The 18,997-nt window shown below is 36.8% G+C and overlaps 2 protein-coding genes across 2 annotated transcripts in view; both read left to right on the top strand.

The window, feature by feature from the left end:
* LOC132526530 (lysine-specific demethylase 4D-like) overlaps positions 1-18,997 on the top strand; it is a 67,316-nt gene that overhangs the window by 22,111 nt on the left and 26,208 nt on the right. Inside the window, 2 exon segments of the mRNA XM_060160875.1 lie at positions 6,765-7,261; positions 9,388-9,490. Of these exon segments, the coding sequence (XP_060016858.1) occupies positions 6,765-7,261; positions 9,388-9,490 (600 nt within the window).
* Positions 1-18,997, top strand: part of LOC132526531 (lysine-specific demethylase 4D-like) — a 139,507-nt gene that overhangs the window by 94,326 nt on the left and 26,184 nt on the right. The gene's annotated exons all lie outside the window — the stretch shown is intronic.

Below are 18,997 nucleotides of genomic sequence, written 5' to 3'. Positions count from 1 at the left end.
GCATGATATCATTGTGTATTTTTAAAGGTATTGTGTATATGCATCGAAAAATGTCTGGAAGGATTAATACTAAAATGTTTACAATACTTAGCTCTGGAGGGTGATATGGTGTAAGAAAGGAAAGAAGGGTGTAAAAGATTACTTTGAGCTTCTTATTTCCTATACTTCTATATACATTTCTTAAAAAGATAAACATGCTTGATTTTAGTAATAAAATTTAACCTAAACCCTCTACATTTTTTCTTAAAACTTGTCCTTTTACAATCCCATTCTATCATTTGATTGAAAAGCTAAATATTCTATTTCTCAAAACTTCAAAGGAAAGAAACTTGTCTGCAAAGATTCCCCTAGTTTAGGAGAATGAGAATTAATTAGTTTAAAAGAGTGGAATTTAGAGGAATCATTAAGAAATATTCTTATTTACCTATACACCTATCTTTTTATTTAAATCAATTTTGGTGATTTATATACAATAAAATGCACAGATTTTCAGTGAATAGTGAAAAGAGTTTTACAAATATATATGTTCATATAACCACCCTCCAACTTTAAAAGATTGAAAATTTTAAAAGGATAGAAAATCACTTGGAGAAGAGAGTTCTTGTCTTTCCAAGCTACATTATTTAATGTGTAATTTAGAGTGCAAGGGCTCTGTGTTTACAGATTAAGTAGAAGTCATGGAGTTCTGTTTCTGTTTTTGTTTTTGTTTTCAAGAATGTTTATTAAAGGTTTTTTTTATTGGAGTATAGTTGATTTACAATGTTGTGTTAGTTTTTGCTCTACAGCAAGGTGAATCAGTTATACATATACATATATCCACTCTTTTTTAGATTCTTTTCCCATATAGGTCATTACAGAGAATTGAGTAGAGTCCACTGTGAAGTACAGTAGATTCTTATTAGTTATCTATTTTATATATAGCAGTGTGTATATGTCAATCCCAATCTCCTAATTTATCCCCCCGTTCCCCTCTTGGTAGCCATAAGTTTGTTTTCAACATCTGTGACTGTATTTCTGTTTTGTAAATAAGTTCATTTGTACCATTTTTATAGATTCCACATATAAGCGATATCATATGATATTTGTCTTTGTCTGTCTAACATACTTCACTCAGTATGACAATCTCTAGGTCCATCCATGTTGCTGCAAATGGCATTATTTTGTTCTTTTCTGTGGCTAAGTAATATCCCACTGTATATATGTACCACATCTTCTTTATCCATTCCTCTGTTGGACATCTAGGTTGCTTCCATGTCCCGGCTATTGTAAATAGTGTTGCAATGACCATTGGGGTACATGTTACTTTTCAAATTATGTTTTTCTCTGGATATATGCCCAGGAGTGGGATTGCTGGATCATATGGTAGTTCTATTTTTAGGTTTTTAAGGAACCTCCATACTGTTCTCCATAGTGGCTGTACCAATATTACATTCCCACCAAAAGTGTAGGAGGGTCCCTTTTCTCCACACCCTCTCCAGCACTTATCGTTTGTAGATTTTTTGATGGCGGCCATTCTGACCAGTGTGAGGTGATACCTCATTGTAGTTTTGATTTGCATTTCTCTAGTTAGTGTTTCTCTAATAGTAAAGATGTTAGAGCATCTTTTCATGTGCCTCTTGGCCATGTGTATGTCTTCTTTGGAGAAATGTCTATTTAGATCTTCTGCCCGTTTTTAATTAGGTTGTGTGTTTTTTTGATATTGAGCTGCGTGAGCTGTTTGTATATTTTGGAGATTAATCCCTTGTCGATCACTTCATTTGCAAATATTTTCTCCCATTCTGTGTGTTGTCTTTTTGTTTTGTTTATGGTTTCCTTTGTCATGGAGCTTTAAAGTATTTTTCTTTTTAGAACATTAAAGTATTTTAAAAAAGTAAATATGTATTAGAGCCTGGGGATAAAGGACCTAAAAAAATTTTATTTGTTTTCTTTCAAACATATTCCAGAGATGAGTGTAATACTCTTTGATTTAGTTCATGTCTGTACAAAGTCAGATTTACCTTTTCCTTATTGCCATATTGACTGATCTCATCACTTTCAATTTATGAAAGAAATATTAGTATTATGCATAGAGTATCTCATTTTACTCTTTGGAATATATTTCTTTACTGTTCTCATAAGAATAGTTTTTCCTTAAGTGTAGGTTAGCGTAATGATAGGGTATTGGTTTCAAACAGGAGATTTCTAAGTACATATATGATGTTTACTTAAAATAATCTGATCAAATAAGATAATGATTTTACATGATTTTTTTGAAATACGTAACAACAGCATCTCTTATTCACTTACAGTGATCTAAGTGACAGGCTTGTCTGCTAAAATTTTTTAACCACCGCGTGCAACAGAAACTTGTATTATTACTATTTTATAGATGAGTAAACTGAAGGTTAGCAAGACTAAAGAAATTACATTAGAGTACACGACAGGGAGGTTAATGGAGGTTAATGCCAAAAAGAATCCAAAATCTAGATAGCCTGCACTGCTTTGTTAAGGAATTTAGAATCACTATATAGTGCACTGGATTCCACTTAAGGTTTCTGAGTTGGGAAATCAAAAACAGAGTAGAGATCTTGGAAAATTAATCTGACAACATTGTTCTGTTTGAGCTCTCAAGCTTCCTCCCACTTGAGTTGACAGCAAGATTCCAAGATTTCTTGGTCAAGACTGTTTTAAATCATTTCAGCCTAACAAGGTTGGATTATACACATTCTCTCCAGGGCTGGTTAGCCAGCACAACTATTTTGTACTGATTTATATATATTCAATTCTAGCCAGTCATACTTAGGGAAACATAATAGCTACTATTTATTGAGCCTCTGCTTTTACCAAACCTTACAGTTCAGAGAGTCAGAAATCGCAGCTTAAGCAAACAAAGATCTTATTATTTGGTGTTTCTGTGACGCAGCCCAGTACTTGGCCCATGTTGATAATTTTAAGAAATGCCTTTCAGACTGAATAAAATATCTAAATGAGTATATATTAGTAAAGGACAAAAATGCTTTCTCTCTTTACTGAATTAAAGTTAAAGAGTTTCATTTTGTACTCTACTGTTCTATTGTTTAAAAGAATTTTGTAACTAGGTAATAACTATTCATCATCTAATAGTTGCTGTACTGTTCAATCATTTAAAGGTATTTATCGTATAAGTATTATGTGCCAAGTGCTCTGTCAGGCACAGCCCTTCCTCTTTGGAGCTTTCAGTCTAGAGATTCTGTAAGAGCTGATAACTAGTAGCAGATACAAGTGTATTACGTTTCCTTCGTTTAATATTTCTATTCTGAATCTCTTATTTCCTGCACTGGGAGAGGAAGAGGATGATCAGGTCACATTTTACCTTATCTACCTACCTACAAAGTAAAGCCACACATTTTTTGTGTATCGATGGGCATATGGCACTATGAAATATTTCAAGGTGTTCTTCAAACAAAAGCTAATGAGGTTAATATGAGTCATTAGGTACAAACAAGGAGCCCAGAATGCTTTCCTGAGCACAAGCTATTGCTGTTCTTTTTGGCTCATAATCTCTGCTTTCTGGTATTGTTATTTATCTTTCCGTTTAGGTCCTGTCTTCCCCCTTTGAGTAAAGTTCTTCAGTAACAGTAATGATCTCTTATACCTCATAATTGCTTCTTTACTTAGCATAATGTCATCCATTCATTCAAAAGGATGTTTCTATATGCGAGGCATTGTGATAACTCTGGAAAATAGACAGGAACGTGATATGGTTCCTGGCACCAAGAAGCTTAAAATCTGAAAGGGAATAAGAGAGTAACATGTGTAACAAAGGGCTGACACAAAATTAAGGAAAAGTAGAGATCAGTGTATTAGTAGCAAATGTCTATGAATATCAAGAAGACTTCACAACATAGGTATTTTTAAGCAGGATCTTTAAAGAGAGAAAAAATTATGCATATGAAAGTGGAAATAATACGTCCATATAAGAAGTTATACATATGAAAGTGGAAATATGATGTCCACATAGATGAGTTCATTTGCAATTTTGGACACTTTCAAAAATAAAGCATTATTAAACAGATGTTGTATTCATTTTTCCTTGGGAGTTTATGAGTCATAATGAATGTGTGAAGGAAGTAAATGGTGCAGGGTTGGGGAGAGTATTGTATGAAATCAATGCTCTTGAAATCTCAAATAGGCACCGAGGCAAGATGTAGGGATGTCAGATTTTTCATTTGTCATTAGGTGACATAATACATAGTGAATTATCAAGCAAATAGTTTTTCTTTCTAACATTAAAGTTGTTCTTCTGTTCAATCATTCACCTGTTCGTTAATTGAAACAAATAGCCATTCCTAGCTATCTTGTGCCTGGAATTATGGGTATAAATATGTATCAAATAAAGTCCTTGACCTCACAAAAAATTCACAATATCCAGGAAGATGGACAAGTAAACACAGTTACAATATAGTATGGTAAAGGTTTCAATCAAGATAAATAACGTATCTTACTGGGTTTGGCATTCTTCTTCTACAAGTCCTTATATGAAGAGTCATCTACAAACTTTCCTCAATACTTGAAGAAGGAAGTACAGTGTGATCTAATGCTTATCAAAGCAAACATGTGTCAGGTTTTTTTGAGGGGAAGGTGGGTGTTAATCAACTTCATTAAAGCTTAGTTTCTTCAGCTGTAAAAGAGAACTAATAGCAACAGAAAAATCTAGTGTGGCTTGCCTCAGTGAGAATCCTGCGCACCGCAAGGAAGAGTAGCCTCTCCTCGCCGCAACTAGAAAAAGCCCTCGTGCAACAACGATAACCCAATGCAACCAAAAATAATAAATAAAAAATTTAAAAACAGCAAGAGAGCATCTTATAGAAGAAAAGAAAAGAAAAGAAAAGAAAAGAAAAATCTAGTGTGGCTTGCAAAAACCTGTTAGAGATTTCAAATTCTTTTGGGCTAAATCCTGATAATTAAATGAAATAATTCTGTAAAGCATATAGCAAGTGCCTGCCATGTGGAATGTACTCATAATATTAACCAGTCATTAATTACTCTTAAAGCTATGTTTTCCCCACTAAACTGTAAGCTTCATGAGGAGAGAACGAATCCTTTCAATAAGATTTGACAGATGTTCATTTGTTCTCTGATTTCTTCAAATGTAGCCCAGCTCACCATAAGGGTATTAATTAAATTGTTAGGTAGTTGTGACATTGTTCAAAACCCTTCTTATATTTAATAAATATAATTTCCCTCAACTGTACTCGCATCTGACCTTCAGAACATCTTTATTAACAGATGGTATTTAATAATGCTATTAGATGATCCTATATTTTACAAATGAGAAGATACATTCAAGTAAACCGAAGATGTGACTCTCCAGGGTACAAGGCTTAGACAGCACCAGATCCAAAGCTTAAGTCCAAGTCTTCCGATTCCAAGCCCAGTGTTCCTCCCAATACAAGCAAAGAGCTTAGCAAATGCAGCCCATGCTCAAGGGAGGTGGTACAGTGGTTTAGAGTAAGGCACACTTTGGATTTTGTCTTAGCTTTGTGACTTTGAGTGATTTATCTCATCTCATTAAATTTCAGTTTTCCTACATGTAAAATGGGAAGGGTGATAGTATCAACCACGAAGGGTGCCGATGATTAAACGAGTTGATGTATATAAAGTGGCTCATTTAGAAAGTGCTCAGTAAGTATTATTCTTCCACCATTCCTGGTTAGATTTAACAATAGGAACATCAGGAGACATTTAATAAATATAAGCTATTGTTAGAAAGGGCTGAAGAAACTCCTTCCTTTCCTGTCCTAAGTTATCTAGTAGTTGTCTTGGTTCACTGTTAACATTTTAATTTTCCCACATCTCTTCACTTACCTCAGAAATTCTTTATCAAAGTACCCAACATTCTCTATGATGTAGCCCCGTGTCTCCTGGCTCTCTCCCTGTTCGCTCCCTTTCCCAAAGCAAACTATCTGCCATTCCTTGACTATCGCTCTGGCTCCCAGACCCAAAGTTTCTTCTCATCTCCCCTGGTTCAAACTCTGCTGGTACTTCACGATTCTTTTAAATGCAATGCTTCCGTAAAGCACTCCTAGCTAGAGGCCATGCATGCAGTCTCCCTTACAGATTATAAGAACATCCTCGATAAAGCATTTCGTTATTGTCCTCCTTTAGATATCATTGTTATAATTTTTTAAGAATTTATAACAGGGGTAGATTTATGTGTGATTGATTCTTCAGGTTAACAAAGACTGATTTCATATCCACAATGTAAGACAGTGCCAAGGGCAGCTCTGATATAAAGAGATGTACTCTCTGCCTTCAGCAAATTCCAATAATATTTCTTTAAAAATGGTTGTGCTATGTAAAGGGAGGAATAATTCCCTAATAATTGATAAGTATCAATGATCTTCATTAGGAAAAAGAGCACAGTGGTAACTGGCATTGACACCAAAATTCACTCCCTGAATATCCAAAGCAGTGCCAGAACTGGACACCACCGTTTTCTACTTGATTTTACTCCTTTTAGGGCTATAATAGTATTTAATAGGATTTCGGATCTGAAAAAAGTTCTTGAGGAATAGTTTAGTCTACCAACTTGCCTGGAACATGCATTTTCCTAGACAGACAAAAGAGGATCGTTCTATTGAATTACGGGGTACTTAGTGTTCTTTTTGTGAATCGGATTGTGGTCTGGAAGTGGAGAAAGGAGAAGAGTTTGTTCTTTGCTTCCTCCTTCCCTTTCTTCCTTCTTTTCCTTTTATTTTAAAATAAGGGCTAGAAATTTTCAAGCTAAACTTTTTTTTTTTAAGCACCTCTCCGAAGGTGCCGGGTTTTCTTCTTCTGGGGACTGATGCTGCCTCTTGCTCTCCGGGATTGGTTGAGAGTAAACTAGAAATACTTTCAGGGGCGGAGAAACTGGGAGTGCCCTGGGAGTGCGAGTGGAGTCTAGGCTGCAGAACTGCTAACAGCGGCCCTCGAAGGAGGAAGCCTTTGCCCCGCCGCCCGCGAGGCAGCAGGGTGGCCCACCGCAGAGGCACCGATCCCCGGAGGCCCCGCCGGCCACACGCTGAGATGTGGAATCCCCTGCACGAAGCGGACTCGACCTTTGTCGCCTGGCGCCGCGCGCGCTGGCTGTGCGCTGGGGCCCTGGTTCTGGCCGCCTGCCTCTTCGTCCTCGGCTTCCTCTTCGGTACGGGGGCCCTCGCCACGCACAACCCCGAGCCTACCCGGCTGTTCGGCGGTTCGCGGGACTCCCGGGCCAGCTGCCGCGTGGGGCCAGCTGCTGGTCTCCCGGGGGGTGGGGCAAGTGGGGACGAGCACCCGCGAGTTAGGTGGGAGTTGCTGGGGGCGGTGCACAGCTGGGTTCTGGACGGGCTTCTGTAGGACAGTCACCCAGAGTAAGGAGTAGAACGGAGAGACTCAAAGTGAACTTGAGAAAGTTCCAACTGCTGAGGCCCTGCGAGCAATCGGTACGTTTTAGCAGGAGCGCCGGATCTCTGGGGGCATTTGCTAGGTCGTCCAAGGAGCTTTGCCAGAAACGACTCTTACCTGTTTGGGGTCTTTATCTAGTGCCTGTGCCTGGACCTGCTTCGTGTATGCAGTAGGTAGAACTCAGGGCACTGCTGCGTGGGAGCCCTATTCTCTCATTCTTTCGTCCTGGGGAGTAAATAAAGAGCAACATTTAGGAGCTAACCGGCTGACATTGTCAGTGCTCTGAACAGATCCTTAATAGCAGTTCTTGAGCGTTTTCCCCTGTGTACTGATTTGCAGACTTAACCCAACTCTCCATGATAACCAGGGGGCAGCACAGATTCGCTGAGACTCTTTTAAATTCTAATTTTAACTCTGCAGCTTCTATGTGGCCTTGAGCGAGTTACCAAGTCTCTCAGAGCCACAGTTTGTCAACCTTTGTAAGAATACTATCTGTAACTTAGTGGGAATCGTAAACGAAATAGCATCTAAAGCTCCTGGCACAGTACTGGGGAATTGGCACTTTTAAAAAATTGTTTCCTGGTGCGGAGATGCTTCTAACTGGACATTAATGCACAGGACTAGCGTTAAGGTATAGCCTGGTAGTTCGGCCCTACTCTGAATTCTGGGTCCCATTCTGGGATTTAGAAGACCAGGGCATAGACCAACCATGCTGGCTCAAATTCAGCCTCTTCTTGCTTGTTGTGTAACCTTTGAGCCACACTCTGCTCATAACTAGCATGTGGATGTTAGGGTTATTGTGGGGCTTAGATAAGTGTGCTCGTTAAGGGCACACTTCAACTCGAGTTTCAATTTTCTCAGCTGTACAATGTGGGCAAGGGTAGCATGAGGATTAAGATCTTCTGCATCTTTTAAAAGCATTTTATTCGTCCCAGTATTGCCCTCAGCCCCATCCCTATATTCACTGCTCAATGGCTGTGTGTTCTTTATTAATGTTTGTTAATTTTTTTCCTAGGATTCTCTGCTCCCTCCCTCCCACAGGCCTCCGTCCTCTTTATCCAGCTCATTTTTTAGATCTCGATTCAAGCATTTCATCCTCCGAGTGCCCTTATCCTACAGTCTAATCCAAGTCCCTTTATTTTACCTACTGGTGGAACTGTATTTCCATTTGCTGCCAACCATTTATTTCAATATGCGTGTATATATGCATGTGTGTAACGTGTATGTGATTAATAACTGGAAAGCTCCATGAAAGCTAGCTGGGTGATTTAGGTAACCATTTTATGCACAGATCATATCATTTATCTAAATAAACTATGTCATGAAGCCAACTACCAGGGCTAATGGCTCTACGCGATCTGGCTACCCATTGCCTCTAGTCTCTGTATTCACTGTGTGTCTTGCAGAGATGTTGGGTGAATTGGAGTTTCACTGTAGCTCTCTGAAGCTGAACTTTTGAAGCCTACTTCAACTGCAAGCACAAAATATTTAAGCATATTTTGCATTAGTTTCAGAACCAGAACAAATTACAAGTCTGAATTGCCTTCAACTCTTTGAGATAATTTATGTACTTGAAACATAGTCATAATTAATTCATTACAAACATTTACTAAATGCTTATTCTGGGTCAGCAGAGGCGTCGTCACTGAGGATAAAAGCTTTAAGGAGAAAGAAGGTGGATCTCCTCTTTGCCTTCATTTTTCCCATCAGTTGAACCATCTTCAATTTTAGCGCTAATTTTATAAAACATTTCTTAGAATAACAGCAATACTTATTGAAATTGGATTAAAAAATATGTTGCAACTGATTTGTAATTAAGTGTGTCTGCATGATTTTTCTTCCAATGGAAGTAGGCAAGAGCAATGAAACTTCAGAAAATCTCAGTTAATGCCGGAGGTCATTGATAATTTATGTTTTTTATATGATAAATACAATAATAAGGAAAGATAGGCCCTGTCTATAAGCTCATATCTCATTCCTATATTTGTTTTTATTTTACAGGATGGTTTATAAAATCCTCCAGTGAAGCTACTAACATTCCACAGCATAATGTGAAGAAAGCATTTTTGGATGAGTTGAAAGCAGAGATCAAGACGTTCCTCTGGTAAGCATATACTTAAAAGTTTACTATTCTGTTTAGAAGTTTTGATCCAATATTTCATAAACAGAAACTGACTTTTTAAAAAGGTTTTATTACTGAAGATCTTGTATCATGTTTCATCTGGAGAGGATTATACCTTCAGCTGGACTTTATCATGATAGATGTTTTAAAGCAGGTGTCAGCAAACTTTTTCTGTAAAGGTCCAGCTTTTGTAGGCCAGCTGATCTCTGTCCCAACTACTCAGCTCTGCTATTGTAGCACCAAAAAAGTGATAGTAAATACGTAATTGAATAAGTGTGACAGTTTCGATAAAACTTTATTTGTAGGCACTGAAATTTAAATCTCATATAAATGATATGTCACAAAATATTATTCCTCTTGATTTTTTTCACCTATTTGAAATGTGATAACCATTTTTAGCTTGTGGGCTGTACAAAGAAAGGAAGTGAGCTGGATTTGGTCAGTGAAACATAGTTTGCTGACTCCTGTTTCAGAGGAAGATAGTATATTTTAGTCAAAAGAATAAATTTTGGACTTCGAAGGCAGACATACGCAAGTTTAAATTCCATCTTCGCCCACTGATATTAAAGTGACTTTGAGTGAATACTTAACCTTCCTGAGCCATCATTTTCACCTCTATAAAATGGGGATAGTGATATTGTTCTGATGAGCATGAAATTAGAGAGCATATATGTGACCTAGTGTAAAAACCAGCTCCCTATTTCCTGAAATAACTATCCCTGGTGTAGGGAAAAAGAGGTAAATGAGTAAATTTTAAAAAGTATTTGCAAGGCAACTAAAAATAAAACACTTTTATTGAATAATTGATTGGAATGCTTAACTTTTTCAAAGTGACATACTTGAAGTCCTGATAACGATTAAAGGACTCCTTAGTGAATACAAGTTATAATTTTATGTAAAGACAGTAAAGTAAATATATATATGTATAGATGTACATACACATAGTCATACAAACACATATGTCTATTTAATTATGATAGAATTAAAACTATGAATAAAATTTGCTAGGGCACCTTTCAAGTCTTTGGAAGGGCCATTTCAAGTGAGAGACCCAGAAGCTTAAATTTTGTGGAAATCCTTCTGCCTCTTGCACTTCTTTTACTATAATTATGTATAATAGGTATAATAAAAGTGGAAGTCTGGCGAGATATAATCTTCACTCCTAGACAGGGGTGCTGCCTCTGCTTCATTTTTCCTTTTCTAACCTGTGAGATGCAGTGACCAGCAAAGAAAGAAAATGAATGCCTTCCTCTAGCTCACTTTCTGGGCTGTCATCTTCTTGCTTAATTCTCCGTGGCCTTGACCAATCTCCTCTAACTGTTTAGAACTCAAGGTTTTGCATCATTAACAAACAAAAGAAAGAGATTAACAGAACCCCCCACTCACCCCTCCAAGGACCACAGAACCTCCAGAAGCCTCCTGGACTCTCCAGAATTCCATTTGCTGCCAACCATTTATTTCAATATGCGTGTATATATGCATGTGTGTAACGTGTATGTGATTAATAACTGGAAAGCTCCATGAAAGCTAGCTGGGTGATTTAGGTAACCATTTGTCCATCAGAGTGCTTTCAGTCTATTTAGACCCTTACGTTAGGGGTCATTAAAGCCTCAGATCCTCTGTCTTGTTCCCCTTTCTAATCCTTCGCTTTACTACTAAAAATGCTCTACTACTTCTAAGTCACCTGACTCTCAATAGTGGCTGGGGCGGGGCGTTAAGTAAGGGCTGCCTTTTCAGTCTTCCTTGGGGTGCAAGGTTGTCCTCTGTTTTCCCTTTTGTTTTGTAACATCTAGTTAAATTCTCAGATCTGTTCACTATTTTGCATGTCTTTAGAGGGAATTTCCTTCTCCACCCTGTTCTGAAAGACAAGATTATTTCAGGAGAGTGTCTTAGCTTTCACTGATCTACATTTGAATACCAGTTCCATCTTTCACTGGCTGTCTTTAAGTCATCTAACTTCTCCAAGCACTGTGCATTTGTAAACCAGATGCAATTGTATGAAAACAGGAATACCATTAGCTCCCTTTATTAATTGAGATAACATAATGATCCTTGGAACATATATAAACTTTTCTAGCCAGACAGAGATGTATGAACCTATTTGTTTTGTTAATACATGTTGTTGGCTATTTTGGATAATTTGTAAATTATTCTTCTTATTAGAAAATAACTGGATATTCTAATAGAATCAAGACAGTGTGACACACTTCTCAATTGATTAAAACAAAAAAAAATGAACTTCTGTCTTAGCAGTTGTCTAATTGAGCCTCAAATCTTTGTGAATTAGTGAGGTAGCAATATTCTCCCCATGTATGGATGAGAAATTGAAGACATGGCCAGGATTACACAACAAGTTAGTGGCAAAACCTGTAATGCACTGATTTTGTGGCCAGTTGATTTATTTATCCTTGGAAACAAATCTTTTTTCCTACTCATCATTTTCAGGATTAACTTTGCTCCAAATGAGTGGGTTCTAAACCTGATCATAGAACACCATTGCATCTTGGTGGGTAATGACAAAACTTTTACCAGGAATTTCACTCATAATGTTACCTAACCAAACTTGGGTCTGCTAGCCTGCTGTGCAGCAAAGCCAGTCTACTGACACCAGGTTGAGGTGAAGGAGTCCAGCACTTTCTGTAGGGGGTCAAATAGGGAGAACGGACAGCTTATGCTCAAAAGACCAGAAATCCCAGGTGGCTTTCAGGGGAGAGTTTTTTTTTTTTTTTAAAGCATTATATATAATTCCTTCTCTCCTTTATTTTTTATTTATTTTTTTTTGCGGTACGCGGGCCTCTCACTGTTGTGGCCTCTTCCATTGTGGACACAGGCTCTGGACGCGCAGGCTCAGCGGCCATGGCTCATGGGCCCAGCCGCTCCGCGGGATGTGGGATCTTCCCGGACCAGGGCATGAACCCGTGTCCCCTGCATTGGCAGGTGGACTCTCAACCACTGCGCCACCAGGGAAGCCCTCTCCTTTATTTTTATAGGCCAAATACTTTAGATGATCCTAAAATATTTTTCCCATTTGATTTTTTATTGGAGTATAATTGCTTTACAATGGTGTGTTAGTATCTGCTTTATAACGAAGTGAATCAGTTATACATATACATATACATATATCCCCATATCTCTTCCCTCTTGTGTCTCCCTCCCTCCCTATCCCACCCTTCTAGCTGGTCACAAAGCACCCAGCTGATCTCCCTGTGCTATGCGACTCCTTCCTAGCTTTCTAAAGGGGAGTGTTTTGAAAGGCAACATTTGGGGTGAAGGTTGCAGCTCATGGACTTTCTTCTGATTGGTTGGTGGTGAGGTAACAGGGTGATGTTTTGGAAATCTGAATCATCAATCTTCTGGTTCCAACTAGTCTAGGGTCTGTGTGATTGTGGTCAGCATGTAGTCCACATCCTCCACCTGGGTGGGGTTCTTAGTTTCTGCAGAACAGCCCAAAGATATGCATCAGGTTGTTATACTGTTTAAGCTATCATTACTTTCTTGCTTGACCGCTTTTCCTTTGTTTCTCTATTCCCTCACTTCCCTAATTAGTAACTGCTTGAGTCTGCTCTTTGGAACCCATGGAAGGCCTAGAAGACTAAAGCCTTTTACTACAAAAAAGAAACGGGGGACACTGAGGGGCTTTTGTACCTGGGAGGGGCCTGCAGGGTACTGCTTGGTTTCAGTCCCCCCTTTTCTCTGATACTTCTTAATCCTGAGAGGACCAGGGGCAGAATGAGAAAGAGAATAAAGCTTTGGCTAGAGAGGTTAATCATAAACTTGGCAGGGGAGCTCGGTTTTAGGGGGACCCAGTTTCAATCATAAAGTCTAATAATGATCTCCTCTGTGCGTGTGTGAGCAGGTTCAAGACTCCCATAACAATTCTTCTCTCATGTAAGAATAGAGTTCTAGCTGTGACTTCAGGAAATATGCATAATCTGCATCTAGTTCTGTTACAGTTTGGATTTGTGTAATATGGAAGAAAATAGCAACTTGTTGGCTATTTTCTGTTTTCTTTGCAGGTATCCATTGATGAAGGAATATATAGACTCCTCAGCTGGCTCTTAAAATTGTGTTCTTTGCATTACTTTATTTTGTAAATACATATTAGAAATCCCATGTAAGGTTTTAAGCCCCTAAAAATTTATTGAATGAGGACTTCCCTGGTGGCGCAGTGGTTGAGAGTCCGCTTGCCGATGCAGGGGACACGGGTTCGTGCCCTGGTCCGGAAGGATCCCATATGCCGCAGAATGGCTGGGCCCGTGAGCCATGGCCGCTTAGCCTGCGCGTCCGGAGCCTGTGCTCTGCAACGGGAGAGGCCACAATGGTGAGAGTCCCGCGTACAGCAAAAAAAAAAAATTTATTGAATGAGAATTTTAATACTATTTTTGTAAATACAATTTAAATGATTTTAATATAATTATAAAAGTAATCACCAGAATCCCCCTCCTCCTTTTTTTTTAAAGATACACAATAGAATCAAACATTTGAAATTGGGATCATCATAGCCATGTTGGCTATTAGTATTTTTTAAATCACCATCAGGATGGAAGTATGTTGAGTTTAGAAAAATCTACATATTTAGAACCAGAAATTCATGAAGTTCAAGAAGTTCATGAGCTAGAAATAAATCAGTGTCTTATCATGATACATGATGCTTTGTCATATGGGACTTTTTGTTTTGTCTTGAAGGGGTTTGAAAATACCAATGAACTGAATCTTCAGGGAAACAACAAATTTCCAAGTGAGAGAAATTTAAAACAAACAAAAGCACCAGTATCTGGACATATTAAATGAGAAATTAATTTATTCATGAAAGTATTTGAGGTAGCTAAAATTTTAGCCACATAGTTTATTTGTTAAAGATATTTGTGGTCAGACTAATTCTCATCATTGATTTTAAGTATTATACCTACTTAATAAGTATATATGGTGAATGGAGTACAAAAGATTCAGTTTGAGCTTGTGTAAGTATGTTCAGATTACTCCTTAAAGAAGGCACTTTAAAATGGTTGCTAATTAAAGGTTTCTCACTTGGCTCTAACTTTCAGTATTTAAAAATAAATGTAATTATCAGTAGTTCTTGGCATGTCACAGCTTGATCTTTGGATGAAAATATTTTTATCTTCCAATTATATTTTACAAGGTGAAGTAAACAGATGATTCCATGAAAGTTCAAACATGCATTCTTTCTTAAGAAAGAATATAACACTTTCCTCATCTGATATATAGAGATACATCTACAGGACTGCATGTAACAATTCTCTACAAAGATCAGTTTTTCTAATTTTTCTCTTGAATGAGTATAAATTAGAGCATGAAAATTTCAAAACATACTTGAAAATCTATTTGATGCAATAATAGTGCCACTTTGCTTTTTGTGTGTGTGTGTGTGTGTGTGTGTGTGTGTGTTATGCAGGGCTCTCACTGTTGCGGCCTCTCCTGTTGCAGAGCACAGGCTCCGGATCAGCGGCCATTGCTCACGGGCCCAGCCGCTCCGCGGCATGTAGGATCTTCCCGCACTGGGGCACGAACCCATGTCCCCTGCATCGGCAGGCGGACTCTCAACCACTGCGCCACCACGGAAGCCCGACTTGAATGTTTTTAATGTTTCACCTTAATTTTGATATTTGTATTAGGTTACGTTAATTCACTTCCTTTCCAAGTGTACTAAGACTTTTTGTCATGGATTTATGTTGAATTTAATCAACACATTTTTTCTTTTTTTTGGATATCTTTTGAGATGAGTGTATAAATTTTTCTTTTTCACAATGATAATTATATTAAATGATATTCTAATATTAGACTAATCTTACATTTTTGAAATTTGTAATATTAGTCAGTAGTAGAGTTTTCAACTCATATATCTATATATATATCAGTTTATATTCATAGCATGTTTGGCCTGTATTTCTTCAATTTGCCTATTCGGGTATAATTTCTAGATTAGACCTGCCTTATAAAATGAACTGAGTTTTTAATCTCTGAAATAGGCTGTGTTATACTTAAACAATCTTTTACTTTCATCTTTCAAACTCAAAGGAAAACCAGTTGGTTTTGATACTTTGTTTTGTGGGAGATTTTAAAGTACTGATTCAGTTTTTTTTATTGTTATAGGACTATTTAGATTTTAAAAAATGCATCCTTATGTCAGTTTTAATAAATTTTTTAAAATGCATTTTTCCATTTCATCTAAGTTTTCAATTATTGGCATAGTTCTTCCTAGTATTTTCTTATTACCTTTTTGAATCTGTGCGACATTTATAGATATGACTTTTTTTCAACTCTTAATATTATTTATTTGTGCTTACCTTATATTTTTTTCTTATTGACATTGACAGAGATATGTCAATTTTACCTGTATTTTCAAAGAATAAACCTTCAGCTTTGGCAATCATTTCTTGTATATATTTTTTATGTTTCATTAATTCTGTTCTTACTTAGTATACTTTCCTCTTTTACCTTCCTGGTGTCTATTTTGCTGTTCTTTGTAACATTTTCAGTTGAATACTTAATTTATTGATGTTCAACCTTTCTTCTTTTCTAATATGAGTATTTAAAACCATAAATTTCCTTCTAAGAGCCACTTCAACTAGATCTCACAAGTTTGGAGAAGTGTTTTAGTTATCATTAATATCTTAATATTTTCTAAGTTCTATGTTTTCATCTTTGAACCTTGGAGCTATTTAGGGGTATTTTTAAAATTCCAAATTTAAAAGTTATTCCACTATCAGTCTGATCTGATTTTCTAACTTACCTACATTGTGATCAGATAATGTGGTTTGTATGACACTAGTCATTTGGCAATTGTTGAGGCTTCCTTTATAGCCTATTATGTGGTCAATTTTTATAAATGTTCTGTGTTTATTTGAAAAAATTGTATTCAGTTGTTGGGTTTAATGATCTTATATTTGTTCATTAGTTCAAGTTTGTTAATTGTTTGGCTAAAATCGCCTTTATCCTTAATTTAGTCTTATTTTGTCTGCAATCTTATTAATTGCTGGGAAAGGAATGTTAGATTATCTCACTATAGTGGTGGATTATTTTTATTTCCCTTTGGAATTCTGTCAGTTTCTTCTTCCTGTAGCTTGGAGCTCTCTTTTAGAGGTAGTGGTTTGGAACCTAAAAAAAATGGATTCCTACTTAACAATGTCAGTGATACACTTAAAAGATTATATTATATTTGGTTCAAAGTGAATTTAACATTAATTTGCTCCCAAGTAATTATCTTAGCATTTTTATAAGTGACTAAGAATATTGTACACTGTAATTTTTATTTGGGAATTAAAGTTTTCCTTCTAAATCAAAAGCTAGTGCTTATATATCCTCTAAGGGTCTCTAAGTTTATCATCTCATGAAATCCTCATAGCCTCTAGCACAGTGCTGGCTCTTTGATCTGTATCTTTAAAATACCAAAGGCTTCATTAACCATCTACTGACAGAAAGAGATAGTACACATTTCCTTTTTTGGTTATAGTAATGAAACTTTACCTGATTTGACTCTGATTATTATATTTTGTTTCTCTAGATTTTCAACACCTCATTATTTGAACCACCTCCTCCAGGATATGAAAATGTTTCAGATGTTCCACCTTTTAGTGCCTTTTCTCCACAAGGTATGCCAGAGGTAAAAATGCTGCAATAAAATAAAAATAACAAAGAGAACTTCCTTATACATACAAGCAATAATTAAAGAGGTATTAAGAAGGTTTTTGATGTAATCCAAATTCATCTTTTTTTACATTTAAGAAATAGAATTTCTTAGTAATAAAAAGGAATAAGATAAAATTTACTGCACTGAGATGGAGAAATCCAAAATGTACATTTATTTACTTTTGACAAATGCATACACCTGTGTAATTCAAACTCCATCAACATATAGAATACTACTATCACTTCAGAAAGTACTTTTAAGCCCCTTGTCAATCAACTCCACACACTCTCACGGCAATATTTCTTCTGATTTATTTTTTGCCACCTTTGATTAGTTTTGCCTATACTAGAAATTCATATAGATAGAATTGATAGCATGTAATCATTTGTGTCTATTTTCTTTCACTAAGCATAGGGTCTGTGAAATTCACATGTTTTGCATTTATCAGTAGATTGTTCCTTTTTACTGCCAAGTAATTTCCATTGTATAAAAGTACTACATATCTTACTACCACTGTATAACTTGGATTAATTTTCAAAGAACTTGAATGAGAATTTGAAATTGTTGCCATTTTCAAGTGAAGAGTATGAATGTCCGTTTTAGAAAATGTTATGTAGTTTACTCAATAAAGCAGTGTGGGGGCTTCCCTGGTGGCGCAGTGGTTGAGAGTCCGCCTGCCGATGCAGGGGACTCGGGTTCGTGCCCCGGTTCGGGAGGACCCCACATGCCGCGGAGCGGCTGGGCCTGCGAGTCATGGCCGCTGAGCCTGCGCGTCCGGGGCCTGTGCTCCGCAATGGGAGAGGCCACAACAGTGAGAGGCCCGTGTACCGCAAAAAAAAAAAAAAAAAAAGAATAAAACAGTGTGTATAACTATCATCTAAGATTTCACAGTAAATCCCCAGATTCTAGCATAGTAGTTTGTTTTTTTATAAAAAAGTTAAATTTGAAACAGTTGAATATAATTTATTAATGTCTTTTAAAATGTTATGTCTCCTACCATAATATTTAACATTAAGTAGATTCAGTTTTGGACATACTGAGTTTGAGGTGCCTAGGATATATTCCAAGAAGTTGCTAATAGACAATTGGGCATATTGAAGTATCACTCAATAGGGAGATAAGGGCTTGACTATCATCAGAAACATGCTAAGTAAAAAATTTACATTTAGAATTGAATTTACTTACTTACTTACTTATTTATTTACGGAAAAAAGGAAAAATAGCTCTTATTTTTCTTTAATCTGAAGAAATGACAGAAAATGTGTTTTTATTTTGACGTGGAGTTTACATGTAACAAAATGCACAGGTCTTGAGTTAATTCAATAAATTTTTTAAATTGCATGTATCTATATCACTCAAAATAAGATATAGGACATTTCTATGACTCCAGAAAGTTCTCTGGTGCCCCTTTCTGGTCAATTTTTACCATATCCCCCTAGAAGCAACCACTTCCTGATATCTGTCATCATTGATTAGTTTGGTTTTGAACTTCATATAAATGGAATCAGATAGTAACTATTCTTTTGTGTGTTGGTGGAAAATCAAATAACAGTCAAGCTAAGAAGAAAGAAAAGAGAATTTTATTTGAGTCAAACTGAGGATTATAACCCAGGGAACAGATTTGCAGAAGCTCTGAGAACTGTTCCATTGGTCAGGAGTTAGAGATGCAATTTTATACATTTCTGAGACAAAGAATTTCTGTGTTGTATTGACAGGTTAGCATTCTACATAAAGTTGATCAAAGATGTTTTGGTCAATACAGCTCCCTGTATGGGATGAAAAAGAAATTAAAATAACCTTAAAACTACAACGTTGGTGTCTGAATAAAGCAACCATTTTTC

The sequence above is a fragment of the Lagenorhynchus albirostris genome, chromosome 9 (genome assembly GCF_949774975.1).
Source record: "Lagenorhynchus albirostris chromosome 9, mLagAlb1.1, whole genome shotgun sequence".
Classification (NCBI taxonomy): domain Eukaryota; kingdom Metazoa; phylum Chordata; class Mammalia; order Artiodactyla; family Delphinidae; genus Lagenorhynchus; species Lagenorhynchus albirostris.
This window is presented reverse-complemented; position numbering and strand designations above follow the sequence as displayed.